Genomic DNA, 21,902 nt, shown 5'->3' with positions numbered 1-21,902 from the left:
GCATCTGAAATTTTTTATCCAGCCACATTGGACAACAATTTTGCTTGCAAAACCTGAAGTACTGATATCCTCAATTCCCAAACAATTAAACATTGTGCCACATCAACTTTCCTTTTAATTACAGTGTTAAACATGCCTCTGTCCCAACTTTTTTGGAGTGTGTTGCAGCCATGAAAATCAAAATGTGTTTATATTTACAAAATAAAATTAAAAGTTGGCCAGTGAAAATATTTGATTTTTTTTCTTTGTACTTTAGTCAATTAAATATAATATAAATTATCAATTTAACAGATAACATATTCTTGATTTTATGGCATTTCACGAAACGTCCCAACTTTTCAGGAATTGGGGTTGTAGGATTAGGCCTTTTTTTTTTTTTTTTTTTGCAATAAATGAATTTGAGCCACAGACTGAGGACACTCACTTTAGAACCTGTGCAAACCAGCTAAGGGCAGGACGTCTGCGGTACTTATCATCATCAAAGTCAATCTGCATCACTGCACTGTGTCCTGAATCCCGCGTGTCATATAACTTTCTTGGGGATACAGCTGAGAAGACACATTGGAAGAAATTAACAAAGGATATATATTAGAGATACTTAAACTAATCATACACCTAAAGCACACTGTTACAGACATCAAATGCAATTTTAAACCTGTTGTTCATGACCCATTATGAGATTCAGCTGCTGAAGTTTAATAATTTTTAAACACACATACACAAAATTATTGATTATATTTAAGAAAAGTGCCCTCCATAAGTATTGGAACAGTACTTTAAATCGGCCAATTCCAGAGAAAACTTTAATTAGTTGAAGGACCCCATTCATGATCATGTTACTGAAGCCCTCTGTCAAGCCCATGACATGAGCAGATGGTAAGTTTTTGTCTCAGAATTGTTCAAATATTTAACTTTTTTGGAACCACTACAAAAGTGTTGCATTTTGTTGTCCTTCGGTGTGACACCCCTAAATCATATTTGTTTTAATTAAAAACTGCATGTTAATCTACAAAATCATGGAAAATTATGCAAATGTGTCTTGCTAACAGCTAATGACAGGTTAGCTTGGAATAGCAAGGTCATTAATTGACAGAAAAAGGCTGAAACGTCCTATGGTGCAACAGAAAATGTCCTCCGGTGTGACGCCTGTACTGTCACACCAGAGGACAAGGTCTCTTTAAAAAGCATTTTAAATAATTAAATAAGATTGGTTTAACTCGTTTTTATTTATTTATTTTTGATAATTTTCAGTGTTCTTAAATGCAATAATTACATTAATTAAACTATTTTCTGATGTTTTTACAGAAAACCTGTACTGTTATAAAGTGTCATGAAAATAAGCATAAAATGTGATACTTTGTTTTTGAGACAGAAAGAAACGAGGGAGAGAAATTAGTGGAAGACAGAGGACACGGAAATACATATAGAAAATTAACAGGGAGGAGATCCTAAGAGAACAATGCAGAAAGTAAATACAATAAAAATGATTCCTTAAAAAGAGTAGCCATATAGTTTAAAAAAAAATATTCATATCTTAATGAATATAGTTTGAATACCAATCATATTTAGCTGTGCCGTACATGCAGTGGGGGGCTAGAAGTGTTTCAGTAATATACTGATTGATTAAGAGACAGAATTTTGTTGATGAAAGTTTTTTTTTTTTTTTTTTTTTAAATACATGTTGATATTGTTTGTATCAAAATTAAACTTTCTCCTTTGACGTTCAAAATTAAATAGAAATAATTGAATAACTACCATTTCTGTCCTTTAGTGTGATGTAATGTCCTATGGTGTGACACACATAAAAGAACAACAGATTTGTTTTTATCTCAAAATATCTTAAAAAAAAAAAAAAAACCTGTTGAGCATTGCATTAGGGGAGATACAAATATCACTCAACTTAAAATGGTACAATTTTCAGCAGTTTTGAACGAATGACAGCAAAGTTTGTCTTGTTGTCAAAGTTTGTCTTGAAATTGTCCAACAAGTCATGGGGAAAATGTTAATTATGTTATTATGTTAATTATAACTTCATATGAAATAAATAGCACTATATGAAAATAAGTGTCTAACAATGAAGCTAAATCTCTCTCTTGCAATTTATGTATTATTAAGAGTTTTTTTTTTTTTTTTTCTTCTTAATTTTTGCTATGTCACACCCAGAGCTGAGTAGTAACTGATTACATGTAATCTGGATTACGTAATCAGATTCCAAAAAATAAGTACTTAGATTAAATTAGATTAAACTCTAAAATTAGAGTAAATTACATTATAAAATACTCGTATTCAGACTAGTTACTTTTTTTTATGGATTACATGATTACATATTCACACAATAGCAATAAATTATTCATAATTCTCCCTAATTTCTCTTTTTCATCTTTTAAATTTTCCTTTCTAAAATAGCCTACCGATTATATACTGTACATATTATATACGTATAGTCCAGTTTTGTGGACATTCACACAAAGATCAGTCATTAGTCAGGTGGCGACAGCATTTGACCACTGGATTTACAAAAATCATTTCAGGTTTAAGAAGTGTCTCAACGTTGCATCAACTACCGATGAACACATTCATTTTTATTTGAATTATTACTCTGTAGGTTTTTTAACCATGTATTATAAATTATAACTAATTAAAATGCACATATTCACATTGTTTGTTAGTTACATGGGTAACACTTTACAATAAGGGTACATTAATAATCATGTACTAATTCCTAAATTAATACTTAATTCATCACATACTAATGATTAAAGAAGTTAACTAATTATGAACTAACGAAAAGCTATCCTTAACTACGACTGGAGTCATACGGATTCATGCATGAATAACGGCAGCCTTAACTACATGTTAGTACATGTTTGATAGTTAATGCATTAATTAACATTTATGGGTAAACTAAATCAAACAGCCTCTTTAAAGAAGGAATAAGAAGTACTCTGACTTTGAAATTAATTAAATAATTTAATACTATTATAATTTGAGCATTTGACATCTTATATGGGTAGTATATGGGTAGATAATAATGAGTTAGTTATGCTGGGCCATCTCAAGTAAATGTAGTTTTGTAGTTTTCAGTATTGGTGGTGTGAAGGAATAAGGAGGACACTTTTACAGAATGTTTAATGGTATTTAATTTGATGAATTGTTAATGTGTCTTTGTGTCAACTCATTAACTACCCATCCGTATGACTCCAGTTGTAGCTAAGGATAGCTCTTCATTAGTTCATAATTAGTTAACTCCTTTAATAATCATTAATATGTGATGAATTAAGTATTAATTTAGGCATTAGTACATGATTATTCATGTACCCTTATTGTAAAGTGTTACCGTTACATGTAATGCAGGCATTCCAAAACTTTTTGTCATCTAAACCTTATTCACCAAATATATTTACTTTAAGTACCCCTGAGATTTTAAAATAAATATTTAAATAATTAAGCATTACATTTGCATGTTCACAGTTTCTTTGATGTTGATTAATGATCACATGGCATGCAGGTAAATAAAAATATTTCACCTTTAGTAAGTGTTTTATTTAAAACAAAGACTATAGAAATACAAAGAAGGTTCACTCCTATACCTATGAATGGGAGAAATTGCAACGTGCAATATGGAGGAATAGTCCCACCTTCTAAAAATGAAAGAGCCAAATTTCCCATAGAAACTTGACTAGACTAGCCAATGCACACGTGCAGTCATAAGCACGTTATGACTCCGCATGCGCATTAGCTGGTCTAGCTTGAAAAATACATTTTTAAACGCTTTTTGAGCATAAGAAACAACATTCATGGGGTAATTAATTTCAGATTGTTATTGCTGATTTGACATATGTAATTTAATTGCGAGTTCAGCGAGCAGTTTTTGAGATTTCAGGATTCCCCCATTCATTAAGATTGGTCTTGTATGAGCTGCCCGGAGGCGTTGCAAATATGGCCACCGAGTGAAGAGAATTCCTCGAAAGGGACTATGTTTTAAAATGATTCATTTTAATTTTAATTTATGATTGAATTAATTGTCAGCTTTTCATTAAACTCACAACCCCCCTGCAGTTCCTTTACGAACCCTAGTTTGGGAAACCTTGATGTAATATAATAGTTAATGCACTTCATGTCGTAAATTACAATGAATGGAACAATTTTTCTTACTCTTTGCATTTTTTCCATCATTATGGTACAAGATAATCCTATTTAAATCAATATGATAAACGAGTTAAATCAAAAGTAATCTAAAAGTAATCTGATTATATTACCTAAAATGTGTAATGTAATGTAATACGTTACTGACTACAATTTTGGTCATGTAATTTGGAATCAGTAACGGATTACAATTTGTAAGTAATCTACTCAGCTCTCACACCATAGGACAAATTTATGGTACAGTTCAGTAAAAAAAAAAAAAAAAAAAAAATCAGTAAAAGAATTGACGAAGTTAGTGACCCTTTATATTTTCTCAGAGATCAGACTTCACACTACATAAATATATGCATTTCTTTGTCAAGAAAATAGGCAAATACTGCCTATTTGTCAACAACCCATATGAGAAGAGTTCAGATGCAAAAGCCTCCAAGTACGTCTGACATTTTTCTTTAAAATTAGCATTTCTTTCTGGCTACTATGTATAGGTTTCTATGTAAGTACTGGTAGTTCTGAACGGGTTGAGGCTGGGATTTAGCGCATTTGAAGTGAAAGCATTCATCTCATCTCATTTTTGACCAAGATGGCTTTTGCACTGGAACTCTTCATATGTATGTGTATGTGTATGTGTATATATATAAGTGAAAGTGACATACAGTATGGCCCGTACTCAGAATTCGTGCCCCATCCAAAATGCACACACATGCGGTGCATTTGCAGATGGGGGTTCAGTGCCTTCCTCAAGGGCGCTGTACATTCACTCCTCCCACCAACAATTCCTGCCGACCCGAGACTCGAACTCGCAACCTTTGGATTACGAGTCCGACTCTCTAACCATTAGGCCACGACTTCCCAGGATATATATATCTCCATATCCTGGAGATCCTCAGCCCTGCAGAGTTCAGCTCCAAACCTAATTAAAACTCACCTGCCTGTAGCAGCTTTCAAGTAACCCTTCAGATCTTGATTAACTTGTTCAGGTGTGTTTGATTAGGGTTAAAGCAAAACTCTGCAGGGCTGCGGCTCTCCAGGACCGACGTTCGCCACCCCTGATGTATGTATATAACATAAAACATTGACAAAGCAATATGTCAGTCCTGGTGAATACCTGTGTTAATGGTGATTGTATCGGTGGTAGAGGTGGTGCTCATATTGATGACAGAGTGATTTTGGCTGCTCACTTCTCCATTTTTGTGCATGTGCTCCACATCCTGATGAGGTGGTAGACTTGTGGGTGTGGGGTTTGACAAAGTTATATCCACTGTAGGAGCTGGAGCAGAGATGAGTACATCAATATATCAACTGTATTACTTTTTTGAACTACCCTGTTATAAACATGGTTGTCTACAATCTTTAATTACTGTTTTTAATTACTAAAAAAGTTTTTCACTCTTTTCAATGCCTTAATTTAAATAACACACACATTATGTATATTATTATTGGATGGTACTGCTGCAATGTTATAGTATAATCATGTATTTAATCAGGGCTTTGTACCGGTTCATGGAACGAAAACAAAAAAACGTAAACAAAACAAAATTGACAAGAACATAACCAGAAACAGAAACGAAATCAAATTTAATAGTTCCAAACAGAAATGCAAAAGCTTTACAGTTTGAATGATGTTTTGCTTCTATCTGTATGACCATAAATTATGAAGTAACAGTTTCCTCTCTTAGAAGGGAAAACAATGCTGTGATCACGCCAGTGCCTCGCGCACACACAATTTTTGTTTTGGCTAACCTGACATCGCAGCCTGTTCATTATCACAACAAAATATAGTTAAAGAAACATAAAAAGTTACACTGCTAAATTTAAATAGTCCGTGGTAAAATCTGTCATTCAGCGTGAGCACCACCTGACTGTGCTGTTATAACATGTAAAGGATGTTTTACATTGCTAGTGCGAGTGAAGTACAAAGCCTATAGTTTACAATCCGTGTATCATTCGTTTTTTGATTTAATACTGAAAGTAGAAAAATGAGAAAACAGCTCCTTTTTAGTTTTTTTGTTCAGGGGTAGAAAAATTAATAAACAGCTTGAATATTTGATTTCTACAATTGGGTGGGAATTAGACACCCCTTTCTGCTGTTTGGTCAGCCAAAGATCAAACCATCATCAGTTCTTCCGCAGTTTCGCGAGGCAGAATAATAGTCCTCCACTGCTGCAGTTCTATGGATTCTTAACTTTACTGCAACTACATTTCATCTTTTTTTCATCAAACAAACAGACTAATGAATAGCTCGACAGAACTCGGGACAGAGCCTAGTCAGGGCTTTCTTCTGTGTAGATATAAATTCTATTCTTTGCATCAGCTGGGCATGGCAGGGTATGATATGAAGTCTGTCATAGCCTACCCTGCTCACCCAGTAAGTCTGTTTTTTTAATTAAGCAATTAATTAATTAATTAATTAATTTCAAAATAAATATTTAAAAAACTGACAAAAAGGAAAGAATAATACATTGGCTTGGGTATATATAGGCTTATAATGTTCATGCAAAAACTGTCATTCTGACTGACAACCGGAGAACAACAGATATTAAATAGCCTACTGTTATGTTTTATTAAAATGGATTATAATTGATATCTCAAAAAGGATATGCGCTTGTGCACGGTGTGAGCTGCTGCACACTCGCACACAGGACTGCAACAAGATTTTGTTTCTCACCAAACCCTACAGTATACATTCAGAATGCTTGGAATATAGGCCTACGCCACGAGATTCATATGATTATTTTACGATAGATATGCATCCGATTAAAAAAAAAAAAAAAAACAACAAACTAAAGTCACCATTCTCTGACATTAAATTAACAAGTGCGAGCAGGATATTTTTTTGTGAGTGTCGTAATAAGCCTTTAGAACAACATTAAGGTGAGTAGTTACTCTAGTTATTGAATATGGAAACATTTGGATTCGTCACAAATGAAAGAGGTAGGCTTCAGGTTTGCTTTAAAGGGGTCATATGATGTGATTTCAAGTTTTCCTTTCTCTTTGGAGTGTTACAAGCAGATTGTGCATAGATGAGATCCCTGAAGTTGCAAAGTCTAAAGTCTCAAAACCAAAGAGATATTCTTTATCAAAGTTAAGACTCTGCCACGGCCCCCTAAAACGGCTCATTCAAACACGCCCTCACATGTCTACGTCACAATGTGGAAATATTTTGATGCAGCCATGTCAGGGAGACGCTGTGTTTCTGGGCGAAAGCAAAAGTACTTTATTTGGCCTTCCAAAAGTAGATGCATTTAGGAATCATTAAGATTAATTACAACAGAAAAGCACAACCCAGATGTTCAAATTTGTGCAAGGCATTTTATGGACGACAGTTTCGTAAACCTAGGAAAGGAGGTAATTCTGACTTTGCTATGACAATCTGGCGCTTCTGAATCAGCGACTGTAAGTATGTTTTGTTATTAGTTTAAGTATTTGCTATTGACACTTCAAATGCTGAGTTTTGCGTGTCGTGTGTGTGAGTGTGAGTGTGAGAGAGAGAGAGGGAGGGGGGGAGAGAGAGAGAGACAGGGTCACATCACAGTGGAGTCAACTGTCTTAATCGCGGCTTGTGTCTGTCATGCGACGCTGTTCCCCTTTAACTGAATAAAATAGCCTATAGCTGTGTTTATAATATTTTTTAAACATTCTGCTTTATTTACCAGTATTTTAGCTTACATTATTTCTGAATGTAGCCTAATTAAAAAAATGACGTATAGCCTACGTGACTTCTTTTTTCCTCTCAAAAAGGAAATTTTATACGAGTAGTATATTTTTTAACCATGCAGCAATCATTTTTAAATATCTTGAAAAAATACTTTAATTTCATTAAATGGTAATGGCTGCATGTCTGCTGTTTAGCACCATCTGCTGTCAGAGAGTGAATGTGTGCTTTTGTCCAGAGTAGTGGTTTTCAAACCTCTCCATCAGGGGTCATCAAACTTGATCTTGGAGGGCCGGTGTCCTGCAGAGTTCAGCTCCAACTTGCCTCAATACACCTGCCTGGAAGTTTCAAGTATGCCTAGTAAGACCTTGATTAGCTGCTTCAGGTGTTTGATTAGGGTTAGAGCTAAACTCTGCAGGACACCGGCCGTCCAGGACCGAACTTGGTGATCCCTGCTCTCCATGAAGTACCTCCAGCACTGCACATGTCTCCCTATATCTGACACACCCACTTCAGGTCTTGCAGTCTCCACTAATGAGCTGATGAGTTGAATCAGGTGTGATAGATGAGGGAGACATACAAAATGTGCAGGGCTGGGGGTAGTCCAGGACAGGTTTGAGAACCACTGATCCAGAGTGTCTCTCACGTGTTCCAAAAAAAAAAAAAACAATTATAAAGTTACATTTCACAAAAAAAAAAAAAATTAAATACAACAACAAATATACTAAAAGCCCATTTGTAGTATAGGTGAAAATAAACATAACATTAGGTTGTTAAACACTTTGTGAAATTGAAAATCTTTATCCACTCTTTATAGTCTCCTGGTCCACATCACTTTGATCCAATATACATTTATCCACGTAAAGTGTCTTTCTAGAACACAAAACATTTTCTTACAACCTTACATGAATTATTCTGGTAGACTACATCATGAAATGTAAATCGCAACAGGGTAACAGGTGCATTACAGCTAATATTACAATCAAGCTATGACTTTTTATAAAATTAATAGTTTTTAAATTATTGAAAATAAAACTATTTATTTAGGCAAACAAAGGGGATTTACTATTAAAATTAAAACAAGGAAGAAATGTTGTTTGATCATTACTTAAATATATTTTTTATTAAAAAATTGTATTAATTTTAGTAGTAGCAGTACTGCAAGTTAAACCAAACCTTTATTTTGACGGGTTGCCATGAATACCTTTACAGTTCTGTGTGACACTAGATTTACTCACATGAAACGGTCAAATGCTCATGAAGTGACTATCAGAGCAGTTCTGGAGATGTTGTTCATGTATTTATGTCCTCATTTAGTGAGACGGCAGACCCTGAAATCACCGCGAGCATCACGTGTGCTTCGGTGTGCGGGTAGTAAACGAAACATTGCGTCTCCGCCATTCATTCATTCATTCATTCATACAGAGATGATCGCGTAGTTTGAGTTAATGCTTATCAGATCGCATAAATCAGTGGAAAATGAATAGAAATGATGATTCGGTGTAAAGAAATATCAAATAAACTTGTATAAAAATATTAGTATTTTTCCAAATATGAACTAAAAACTCTAATGGATGTTCAGTGACGCTTGTATGTGACTGCCTGCCTGAATTTTGTCGACAACCAGAGGCAGCACAAAATTTGGCGTAGGCGGCCGGCTCATAATTCTCTATGCAGGAATAACCCTGTATTCATTATCGTGATATCGCATTATCGAATGCCGGCACGTCTAAATTATAATAGTAATATATTACCGTCTTATGGATAACAACAACAACAATAATAATAACAATAATAATAATAATGAGATGTGGAGACACTATCACAACTAAAGGGAGGTCTGAATCCAGGAACAAATCAATGCAAAGCCTTCTTTTTACTGTTCAGTTTGGTCACTGAAAAGGGGTTGGAGCTCTTAAATTTACTCTCAAAGTGATTGAAGCATTTGACTTTAAAATGAACAAAATCTTCCCAACTATGACAATGCTATGAGTGTTTTACAATCATGAAAACGTTTTGTCATTTGGAAACCACTGTCTTACAAGTTTGGCTTTTTAATAAAGCCAGGCAAAGCTAAAAGAAACATAATATACAGGCTAAGCTCATCTGAATGGCTGAATCAAAAACATACTGTCTCTCACATACAGTGGGGGAAAAAATTATTTGATCCCCTGCTGATTTTTTTACGTTTGCCCACTGACAAACAAATGATTAGTCTATAATTTTAATGGTAGGTTTACATTTACATTTACATTTATGCATTTAGCAGACGCTTTTATCCAAAGCGACTTACATTGCATTCAAGTTACAGTTTTTACATTTTATCAGCTCTTTTTATTTGAACAGTGAGAGACAGATTTATTTGAACAGTGAGAGACAGAATAATAACAAAACAAATCAGGAAAAACGCATTTCAAAAAAGTTATAAATTGATTTGCATTTTAATGAGTCAAATAAGTATTTGATCCCCTATCAATCATCAAGATTTCTGGCTCCCAGGTGTCTTTTACACAGGTAAGGAGCTGAGATTAGGAGCACTCTCTTAAAGGGAGTGCTCCTAATCTCAGCTTGTTACCTGTATAAAAGACAACCTGTTCACAGAAGCAATCAATCAATCAGATTCCAAACTCTCCACCATGGCCAGGACCAAAGAGCTGTTCATGGATGTCAGGGACAAGATTGTAGACCTACACAAGGCTGGAATGGGCTGCAAGACCATCGCCAAGCAGCTTGGTGAGAAGGTGACAACAGTTGGTGCGATTAATCGCAAATGGAAAAAAAACAAAATAACGGTCAATCGAGCTCTTTGGCATCAACTCAATTCGCCGTGTTTGGAGGAGGAATGCTGCCTATGACCCCAAGAACGCCATCCCCACAAGCCAGCTAGGGCATAGAAAATGGGTTGTGGATGGGTATTCCAGGATGACAATGTCCCAAAACACACGGCCAAGGCAACAAAGGAGTGGCTCAAGAAGCAGCACATTAAGGTTCTGGAGTGGCCTAGCCAGTCTCCAGACCTTAATCCCATAGAAAATCTGTGGAGGGAGCTGAAGGTTCGAGTTGCAAAATGTCAGCCTCGAAACCTTAATGACTTGGAGAGGATCTGCAAAGAGGTGTGGGACAAAATCCCTCCTGAGATGGTGGCCAACTACAAGAAACATCTGACCTCTGTGATTGACAACAATGGTTTTGCCACCAAGTATAAGTTATGTTTTGTGAAGGGGTCAAATACTTATTTAACTCATTAAAATTAAAATCAATTTATAACTTTTTCTATTTATACTACATATAGCTAATATTCGGGCCGGAGCCCTAGAGGGCACAGGCAGAGGGTTTTTAAATATTCACTTAGTATGTGTGCACATTTTACTAATTCGTTAGTAATGACTTACTTTTTTTTCCAAGCATGTCAAGCAGAGACACACACTGGAGGAGACACAAAGGGAGAGTACACAAGGTAAGTATCTCTGAATAGCGCTTGAAAGGCATAAGAGTGAGTCAACTTTGTAGAAACGAGACCGGACACTGAGTGAAGTGAGGTGTGTGCTTAAGGAGTCCTGATGAGAGTGATGATTCCAAACTGGTGCGTACAGTTAATACTCAGGTGACGGTGTGCGCTGTGATTGGGTGCTGGATGAGCCTGGCCGATCTGTGACAGTCCCCCCTCCACCCCGACGTCGTGGTGGTCTACCTCTCCCTCGAGGTCCAGGACGATCTGGATGAGTGGAGTGAAAGGCTTCCAACAACGTGAAATCTGGCCCATAGCCTTCCCAGTCCACAAGATATTCCAAGAGACCACCACGGCGCCGGGAGTCCAAAATCTCGTTGACTGTATAGATGGCGCCGTCCTCCTGGATTAATGGGAGAGGGGCTTCCTCTGTCGGGCCAGGCTCTGTGAAGACAGAAACGGAAGGATGATAAGGTGAGACATGGAAGGAAGAGTGAATCTTGTACTGTGAGGGAAGCTGAAGTTGATACGTGACTGGATTGATCTGCTTGATGATGGTAAAGGGGCCAACGTATCTGGGACTGAGCTTCTTGCAGGGCAGGCGCATCCTGATGTCCCAGGTGGACAGCCAGACTTTCTTGGTATGGTATGACGGAGTTTCAGCCCTACGAAGGTCTGCTGTCGTCTTGGTTCTGCGCACTGCCCGCTGAAGCTGATGATGTGCTGCGTCCCAAACCCTCTCGCTCTCTCTGAACCAGTAATTGACAGATGGGACATCAGATGGTTCCCCCGACCATGGAAATAGGGAAGGCTGGTAACCGAGAAGGCACTGGAAGGGAGTGAGTCCAGTGGATGGTTGGCAACGCGAGTTCTGTGCATACTCGGCCCAGCCTAGGAACTGGTTCCAAGAGTTCTGGTGGCCATGACAGAAGGTTCGCAGGAAACGTCCGATTTCCTGAATCTGAATCTGCCCATTAGACTGAGGATGGTATCTCGACGAGAGGCTTATGGTCACACCTAGGAGTGAGAAAAAGGCCCTCCATACTCTGGAGATAAACTGTGGGCCACGGTCTGAAACAATGTCTTCTGGAATCCAGTAATATCTGAAGATGTTGTTAAACATGATCTCAGCGGTTTCCATAGCTGTGGGCAGACCCTTGAGGGGGAAAAGTCAGCAGGACTTAGAGAATCGATCAATGACTACTAGAACACATGTGTTACCGTCCAAGGAAGGCAGATCTGTGATGAAGTCAACTCCTCTGGTGTGACCAGGGGCGGTTGGGAACGGCCAGCGGAAGGAGTTTGCCAGATGGTAGGTGGTGCGGTCTCTTGGCAATGGCACAGTCGGAACAGCCTTGAACGAACCTTCTCACATCCCTAGCCATATTAGGCCACCAGAAGCGATCCTTCAGCAGCGAGGGGGTGCTGTTGGCCCCTGGGTGGCCAGTGCCCAGAGAAGTGTGAACGGAGTGAATCAGAGGAGTGCGTTGTGTTCTGGTGACATACTGCAACCCCTGTGGACAGCCCGGAGGAGTGGCTGTGGAAGCATTGGCGGAGGTTGCTGGATTGGAGGTCCATTGGATGGGGCTTACGAAGATTTTCTTGGAGATGATGGGTTCAGGTTCCTCACTGACTTCTTCAGGAGCATCAAGGCGAGAGAGAGCATCTGCTTTAACATTCTTGGGACCTGGACGATAGGAGATGGTAAAATTGAATCTGGTGAAAAAGAGTGCCCATCGAGCCTGGCGAGGATTAAGTCTCTTGGCGTCTCGCAGATATTGTAGATTTTTGTGGTCAGTGAGAACAATGAAGGAATGTTGTGCAGCCTCCAACCAATGCCTCCACTCCTCTAGGGCTAGCTTAATAGCCAGGAGTTCCCTGTTGCAGATGTCGTAATTTAATTCCGCCGTGCTGAGTTTGCGAGAGAAGGCGGCACATGGATGGAGTTTGGCTGGAGTCCCCTGCTGCTGAGAGTTTCCTCGTGTAACTGTCCCACTTGTAAGTGAAGAGGTCCAACGCTGTGGCACATGTTTTCGGCTGAGTGGTCTACCAGTTACCGATTGGACCTGGTAGGTGGTTTTGGTGGTAGTAGTCGGGAGCTTGAACTGGCGGCAGAGATTCCCGTTGATGAAGTTCCCGGCTGACCCCGAGTCAAGGAGGGTGTGTACTGAAAGGGAGATACCGGAGGCAGTAAGCTTCACAATAGAGGTGAGGGAGTGCATATTGATTATTGATGGCTTAATGACACTCACCACGGGTCTTGGTGGACGAATTGGGCATGCGGCGATCACATGCCCACCAGCTCCACAGTACAAACATAAGCCCTGGGTCAGCCGTCTCTGCCGTTCCGATGAAGAGAGTCGAGTACTATCCACCTGCATAGGCTCATGACCTGGTTCTGGAGGGCTGATGGCGTCTGGCCGGCGAAGGAGTGGAGTGGAAGATGACAGTTGATGTTCTTCAATACAAGACTGCATACGGGTGGCACATCGGATGGACAGCTGTATAAAACGTTCCAGACCATAGGAGTCGTCATAGGCAGCGAGCTGAAGCCGCACTCTCGGCTCTAATCCCTGCCAGTAGGTGGTGAGGAGTGAGCGAGCGGAGATGGTAGAGTTGTTCGCTGACAGAGGAATCGCCTGCTGGTCTGCCAAAGACTTCTTGAAAATGGGCAACAAAATTATCAAAAGAGAGGGTTATAGTACCAGCTTGTGACCAGATGGTCTCGGCCCACTGGAGCGCTCGCCCCTTTATTTACAGCAACTGAGGCAGATGGTAATGGCAGGTGAGTATCAAGGGCAATGGAACAGTTCGTGGATTGATGGGGATTAATCTTGTTTCGCAGGAGATCGTGGAATGGAGACTGGAGATAGGTGAGTACACAAGGTAAGTATTTCTGAATAGCGCTTGAAAGGCATAAGAGTGAGTCCACTTCGTAGAAACGAGACCGGACACTGAGTGAAGTGAGGTGTGTGCTTAAGGAGTCATGATGAGAGTGATAATTCCAAACAGGTGAGTGCAGTTAATACTCAGGTGACGGTGTGCACTGTGATTGGGTGGTGGATGAGCCTGGTCGATCTGTGACAATAGCGGCCCTCCAGAAACATGTTTTGACACCCCTGTTTTAAATGGATTGCTTGATTTAGATCAAATTTTATATTTGGTCGTGTGATAAATTAATGAAAATTAATTTTATTTGATTTTTTTCAGTTAATGAAGCATGTTTTAGTTAAAAATAGGTAGATTACTTCTTTTTAGTTGAAAGGAAATCAAATGTAATACCATATTATAACCATTAGATGGTTGTATAGCCTTATATTTAAACAAAGTTGTGCTGATCTATTGTTGCTGAGAAAAGTGTTTTCAAAAATAATTACTTTTTTATTAGGTATTTCATTTGAATATATATTTGTGTTATCAAAGTCTACTTTTTCACAATTAATTTTTTTTTAAGAAAAAAAAAAGGATGTTGAGCCTTCTGGCACAACTAACTGATAAACTATCTGAGCCTCACTCCAAGGGCCCTTTTCAATAGGGAGGTTCAACCAACTCTGAGTTGACCTGAGATGGGAAATTCTGAGTTTTTGGTTTCAGAACAGCTGAACTGAGTTAGTTCAATCCACTCTGAGTAGGTTGACTCTGAGTTTAGCGTGTATGAGAAGTCATGATCAATGGAGCAGCCGAAATTATGATTCAACATAGCAACAGCACCCGACAAAAAGACTACCACATACTTAATATGTATGCGGGTACGAGTCAATACGTAACTTTAATTCTTAATCACAGTTATAATATCAGTGGTGAAAACAGTAAATTACTGAACTAATATTCATTTTCATGGTATCCCACTGCAAAAAATAAATAAATAAATGTGGCAGCAGCTAAAAAACTTAAGTATAAAAACAATTCAATCAAAGTGTAGGCTACATGACTTTACAAACATTTGACATTAAATATCATGCAGTGTCTATTTCAACGTGCAGCAGATTTTTCCACATAGTCTAACGCTCTTTTCACATAGGCTAATTAAATATTCTCTAATCCAACCTGTTACATTTCTCAATTAGAGTAATGAAATAAACAACTGACTTGTACTCAGTCGACATCAAGAAGGCAGAGGTTTGCAAAATGGAGGGAGAACCTGCACCGGCACCACTGACAGATAAAGTGAAGATGGTCAAGTACTGGACGAATTTTAAAATCCAAAAGGAAAAAGAATAACTGTTGCTTTTGTATTTGTAGGAAATAAAGATGACCTAATAAATTGTGAATCATTTGTGTTTATTTAACAGCTATGGTGGTGGCTACAGCATATATCTCGCACTACCCCTCCATCTGGCATCCTTCCCTTCCATATATTAATCCGATTCATTTTCAGAAGGTGCGATGATGGGAATATGCATGTCCTCATCAATGCATCCAACCACACTGGAAATCCTGAAGGAAATTCTAATTATTGGGTTACTTCCAGAGGTCGCAGCAAGATGTTATCAAGTGAACATCATTTATCAGATTAGCCTCATTTAAACCTATTTCTACACCACTGACCTACAGTCCAGTGAAACTCCTCTTTGACGGATTTGTGCCCAGGAAAATAATTCTCAGAAAGAGCATGAGAGCAATGCACACTTTCCTTATCGGTCTGCATACAGCGGCCTTACTAATGTGCTCTGCATCTCCGATGTTTCAAAGAAAACTACCATTTAAAATGGTACCACTCAAATAAAATATGCATGTGAATATGGCAAAAACCATATAACCATATTACCTCCCTAAAAGGAGATGTCATTTCTGTCACTTTGACCGTGTCTGGATGATGAAAATATGTGCAATGAATGAATGTACCTGCACTGCAAAAATGCTTTTCTTACTTAGAATGTTTGTCTTCTTGTTACCAGTCAAAATATATAAAGATTCTTAAATCAAGATGCATTTTCTACATTAAAAAAAAAGACATATAAAAGGTAACTAGTCTTGTTTCTGGGGGGCTAATTTAAGTGCATTTTTCTTATTTAGCAAATTATCTGCTAATGGAGTAAGAAATTAAAAATATTATTGTTTCCATTTGCATGAAGATGATTTTTCTTACCTTATAGCGGACAGTTTTATATGTTTTACATAAAATGCATTTAAATGCACTTGTTTCCCCAACAAGACTAAATATCTTTGTAGCATCAGAACGAGTCAGACAAAACTAAGATTCGATCAGAACATCGAAACACGAGGAGCTGAAATTCCAGAAGAGGCCCAAGAAAACAGGACACCATAAATCACATTCCTAAGCGCCATGAGTCTGGAGCAAGCCTTACCAACAAGCCTCTTTCACAGAACAGTTTGCAACATTAAGACAAAAGAACACTTATAAGTCCAACGCAGGAAGGAGATCGTCAAATTTGGGGTAAATAGTCAAGATTAATGGTCAAAGAAATGGCCATCACATGTGTTCCACAAGAGAAATCACAAGCTTCTTTAGATTGACTTTTCCCCCACACATACAAGACAAAGACTGAGACTGAAATTCCTTTGTCCAAAGAACATGTCTTTTGGTCTCCACAGAAATACACAGAGACTTTCTTTTTCATATGCACGTAAAATCATCCTAAAAGGACATTTCTAGGCATAACACTATATTATGTATGTAACCCACACATTAGATTATCATGTTTTAAGCACATATTATGTATGTCTTTTTAATAACTATTGAATGACTTTAAGGTTTATTCGTGTTTGGTATGTATGAGCTTGACAATTCTAGCTTGAAACGTTTCTTCCAATTGATTCTGTGTCAAATGTATCATATTCTGGTTATAGAAATCACATCCGAAATTATACTTCGCAAGAGTGTGTAAATTTCAGACCATGTGACTGATAACATGCTGATTTATGATGGAAGGAACAACCCTAGCTAAGATAATAGCCTATCTAATTGGTCAAGACATCAGATGGGATGTGTCCAAAAAGCAGAGTTTAAAACCTCAGGACAGCATCAAATCTTCCTCTCTCGTCCCTTCCCCTTCTCACCCCTTTTCTTCTTCTTCTCGCCACCGCGTTTTGACGCTGTTTTTTTTAGCGCTCTTTGAGCGTGCTCTGGCCTACATGCCAGTTGCTACTTAACACCACGATGAGAAGAAAAACCACCTAGTCTCGTTACTCATTTTATTCTTTTACTTTAGTTTCTTTTCTTTCCGTTGAGTCTCGTGTTCAAAAGTTAAGTTTGCCGCAAAGTCCAGCTCAGACTGGACCCGCTTCAAACTTCAACCAGCAACTGACTCCAAGACCATCCTCAGCCAACGCCCAACCATTGGCTTCCCAAGACATCACTTCAAAGACTACTGAACTTCCAGCCAATCACCAACTCGGGAAAACCCCTTTCCTGCAACGACGACGACAGAAGGGAATCCTTGTAACACAAAGGCAACGCAAGCAAGTAACCTTCAGGTCTAACTGAACTGGTGCATTTAATATAAAATTTAGCCTCATTGAGAAACTCAACGCGAGGGTTAATTAAGTGATTGATGGTTTGTTCAGGTCTATGTGATAGCACATATTGCTATAAACTTGGGATTTCACTTTCTCATTCTCTAAACTCATCCTTTCTCTCTTTCTGCAATGTGTGAATGCTTGTGTTCATGTGTTAGATTAGTTTATGTCTTAGGTTTATATAAATAAAGTCGTATTTATATTTAAAAGAGAAGTATCTTGTGTTTTGTGCTTACAAGTTAAATGTCTTAATCTGCCGATTTTGTTACTGTGCTTATTAATAGTGTTTTCACTATATTTTGGATTTTAATATCCAGTGCAGAATTAATGTTATACGGCTCGTTCAGTGAATCGCTGCCGACTCAGTGATCAGCCGCAAAACAGTGATTCTGTTCAAATTCCCTATAAAATCATAAATGATTCCCTTTGAGCTAAATTAAATTATATTTATGTATCAAAGCCTACATCTTATATAATTTTTTTATCTATAGAAAATGCATCTTGACTACAGAATTTTTTAGATATTTGTACTTGAAATAAGACAAAAATACATTTTTGCAGCGCGAATCAATGAATGGGGTATTTAAACATTGCTTATGCTTTAAAAAGGGGGAAGAGACCGTAAGAAACTGGGTTTACTGAAGAAAACCTGCTCCTGACCAGGTTAGGTTCACAGAGTAATTTACCACCCTGCTTTCTCGGGTTTAACAAACCTCCCATTTTAAAACGGAAAACCCAGAGTTTCCCTCATTTCAGGGTTAACATACTCAGTAGGGGTGGGAGAAAAAAAAAAATCAATTCACCTAACTATCGCGATTCTTTTTAAAACTATTTAAAAATCGATTGGTTTACCTCAGAATCTATTTTTATTTCATTATTTTATTTTTCCTAAGAGGTGGTGTGGAGAAGTTAGCACTTTGTAATTCCAACAGAGGGCGAAATGTATAGGTGTGTTTGACTTGTAGCAGCACCTCGCAGACGATCAGCATATGACATCAAAGTACTGCGAGAGCGATTCGAAAGCATGCGGAGCTGTCTGCTCTCTGTAGCTCTCGCTACATACAATGATCATTCAGCGTGCGCAGTGCCGCTGCATTAGATGACGTCATATACGTTTCAAGCCAGCGCGAGAAAGCAAAACCATGACGGAGGAAGAGGATCAAATCTCTTCCAGAATTCCTTCTGCACCTTCACGTTTTGAATCCCAACTGCCGGGAAAACATGACCAAACATGACTAAAAAGCTATGCAAAGTAACATAGCACTTTATTTTATATTCTCATTTTGTTGAACATTTGACTATTATATTAATTCAAGTACAGGGTTTTGGTACTTGAAAGTTTCATGGTTCAAGGTACTTAAATATACACCGTGTATGTGTATGCTCCTGAAATAAAAGTTTAGAAAGATGTGATGCATTGTTTTTGCTAATATGACTCATCATATACAGTCTCTTTTAAGGGTATAATCAACTATTTTCCATTGTCTAGTCTTTAATAAGCAAACAAAAATAACAATAAATTGTAATATCGAAGACTTTCGAAGAGATTTCCAAGACACATGGTAACCCTGCTAAAAGTGTAAATTACAATTATGACAAACTCACTCTCAAAGGACGACCATTCAGAGTAACAAGTAATGTCATGTGTTGTTCTTTCCTCGCTCTTTGGTGGATCTTCAATCTAGACAGAAAGAAGTAATAATATATCAATGCAAATTAATGGCTAAATCAGTGTTAATTAATTTTCAAAAGACAAATGTCTTGAACATATTCATGCAGGTATATATGCTCAAAATTTTGCTGTCAATATTTTTATATCATCAGATTTGATTTGTATTGTATTGTATCCCATTCAGTGTCAATAGGCCTCTTCCGTCTAATTATTTTGACAGGTCACTCAATCCTACTGAACTGATTTTAATTACACTTTAAACTAATTCAATTCAAAATTCTAAAAATATTTGGATATAAGGCAGTCCTCACTGTCCAACTCCAAAAGTGCAGTTTTGGTATCTAGACTAAGCATCCACCCTCCAAGGAAGCTACCATATACAGAATATACATTATTATTTTTTGTTTACGTCTTACATCTGTGGAATTTTTTATTAAGTCAGCTTGAGAAAGCCAACTTACTGATCTACTATTTAAGCTGCTGCTTCTTCTTCTGAAACAAAATTTTAAAATGTATCTCCTCCTAGAGCTTTCAAGCTGCAGCCAGCAAACTCGGGTCAGACCTTCAGAATGATCTGACTCGAGTTGCTATATCTGATCTTTTCTAACTTATGATTATCTTTAAATGATCAAAACTTTTGTGGAGTATAATCTTTTGTATAGCTATCAATATCTATCTAATCGGCCTATTTAAACTTTCAAACGTCAAGCATTTTCAACTGGTTCAAACTTTCAAGCTAGGCTTTCTCAAGCCAACTTCAAAGTTTGTTCACAAACTTCACTCATCTAGTTTACTAACGTATTACTATTTAACTCAGACATGGAAAATAGTATTGATAAAGGAGGAGTGTGTGTGTGTGTGTGTGTGTGTGTGTGTGTGCGCGTGTCTGTGTCTAGTTCTGACAAGTGTACCAAAACCATATAATCATTCTCCCTCACCAGCGGAAGGCCTAGTCCTGCTCTGGCCCAGTTGACAGAGGACAGTTGTTCTCTCAGCATGTCTGCAACAGGACTGGCCAGGTTTGGGGGTGGGAACACAGGACCCTGGCATGTTGGGCACTGGTACCCAGCAGGTGCCGTGTAGAGGGGTTGACGGGAGGCGAGCTCATTCAAACATGACCAGTGGAATAAATCTGACATGGTAAATAAATTAAATGCAATGATAAATAAATAAATACATAAATAATTACATACATACATGCATACATACATACATACATACATGCATACATAAATAAATAAAATCTGCTAGGGGTGTAAAGGTACACAAATTTGTACCAAATATATTTGGTATGGGTCTTTCAGTTCAGTTTGTGTGTGGACCAAGCAAATACAGTGTTGTTTGAACCACTGTACGTGAAAATTCTGTGCGCGTGCGGAATTTATTTAGAAACTATTTAAACGAAACTACTTTTAAATGTGATATAGGACAATACAGTTTACATTTACATTTAGTCATAGCAGACACTTTTATTCAAAGCGACTTACAAATGAGGACAATGGAAGCAATCAAAATCAACAAAAGAGCAATGATATGCAAGTCCTATGACAAGTCTCAGTTAGCCTAACGCAGTGCACACAGCAAGCATTTTTTTTTATTATACAATAAATAAAAAGAAAACAGATAGAATAGAAAAAGAATAGAGAAGCTAGTGTTATTTTATAATATCTCACAAAAGTGAGTACAGCCCTCACATTTCAGCAACAATTTTAGTATATCTTCTCAAGGGACAATACTACTCAAATGAAACTTGGATATATTTTAGAGTAGTCAGTGTGCAGCTTGTATAGAAGTACAAATTTACTGTGCTCTAAATATAACTCAACATATAGCCATTACTGTCCAAATAACTGGCAACAAAAATGAGTACACCCTAAGTGAACATTTCAAAACTGTGTCCAAAGTATCAATATTATGTAGGGGCACCATTGTTATCTAGCACTGCCTTAATCCTCCTGGGCATGGAATTCACCAGAGCTGCACAGTTTGTTGCTGGCATCCTCTTCCACTCCTCCATAATGGCATCACGGAGTTGCTGGATGTTAGACACATTGTGCTTCTCCACCTTCCGTCTGAGGATGCCCCACAGATGCTCAGTAGGGAGACATACTTGGCCACTCCATCACCTTCAGCTTCATCAGCAAGGCAGTTGTCGTCTTGGAGGTGTGTTTGGGGCTCGCAAAATTTCAAAATCCCTGGTAGCCCTTCGGGAAGGTACTCTTCAGATTTTGGTAGCCCGAAAATTAATTAACTAGCCCGAATTAAAAAATTACTATTTTCTTTTCTTTTCTTTTATTTATTTATTTATGTAATATAGAAAATCAGATAGGAGTTTAAATGTCAATCAAAAATATTTTCAATACACAAATATATATATTTAATTTATGACTAGGGTTGTCACGATACCATAAAAATGTCTTACGATACTATACCAGCTGAAGTATCACGATACCAAGTAGTATCACGATACTATGCAGTATTGTGTTAATTTAAAATTCAATTCT

At 37.8% G+C, this 21,902-nt stretch overlaps 1 protein-coding gene across 2 annotated transcripts in view; it reads right to left on the bottom strand.

Moving 5' to 3' along the window:
• zfpl1 (zinc finger protein-like 1) overlaps positions 1 to 21,902 on the bottom strand; it is a 64,674-nt gene that overhangs the window by 9,808 nt on the left and 32,964 nt on the right. The window contains exons 4-7 of one of the 2 annotated variants that reach the window (XM_058775256.1): positions 20,337 to 20,530; positions 19,332 to 19,407; positions 5,252 to 5,413; positions 425 to 548 (exon numbers count right to left, since the gene is read on the bottom strand). In XM_058775256.1, coding sequence (XP_058631239.1) covers positions 425 to 548; positions 5,252 to 5,413; positions 19,332 to 19,407; positions 20,337 to 20,530 — 556 coding nt within the window. The remainder of the gene's footprint in view (positions 1 to 424; positions 549 to 5,251; positions 5,414 to 19,331; positions 19,408 to 20,336; positions 20,531 to 21,902) is intronic. The other variant, XM_058775257.1, reaches the window with a different exon arrangement.

This window comes from Onychostoma macrolepis, chromosome 05 (genome assembly GCF_012432095.1).
Source record: "Onychostoma macrolepis isolate SWU-2019 chromosome 05, ASM1243209v1, whole genome shotgun sequence".
In the NCBI taxonomy this organism is placed as follows: domain Eukaryota; kingdom Metazoa; phylum Chordata; class Actinopteri; order Cypriniformes; family Cyprinidae; genus Onychostoma; species Onychostoma macrolepis.
Note: the sequence above shows the minus strand (reverse complement) of the source record. Positions and strands in the feature narration are given on the sequence as shown.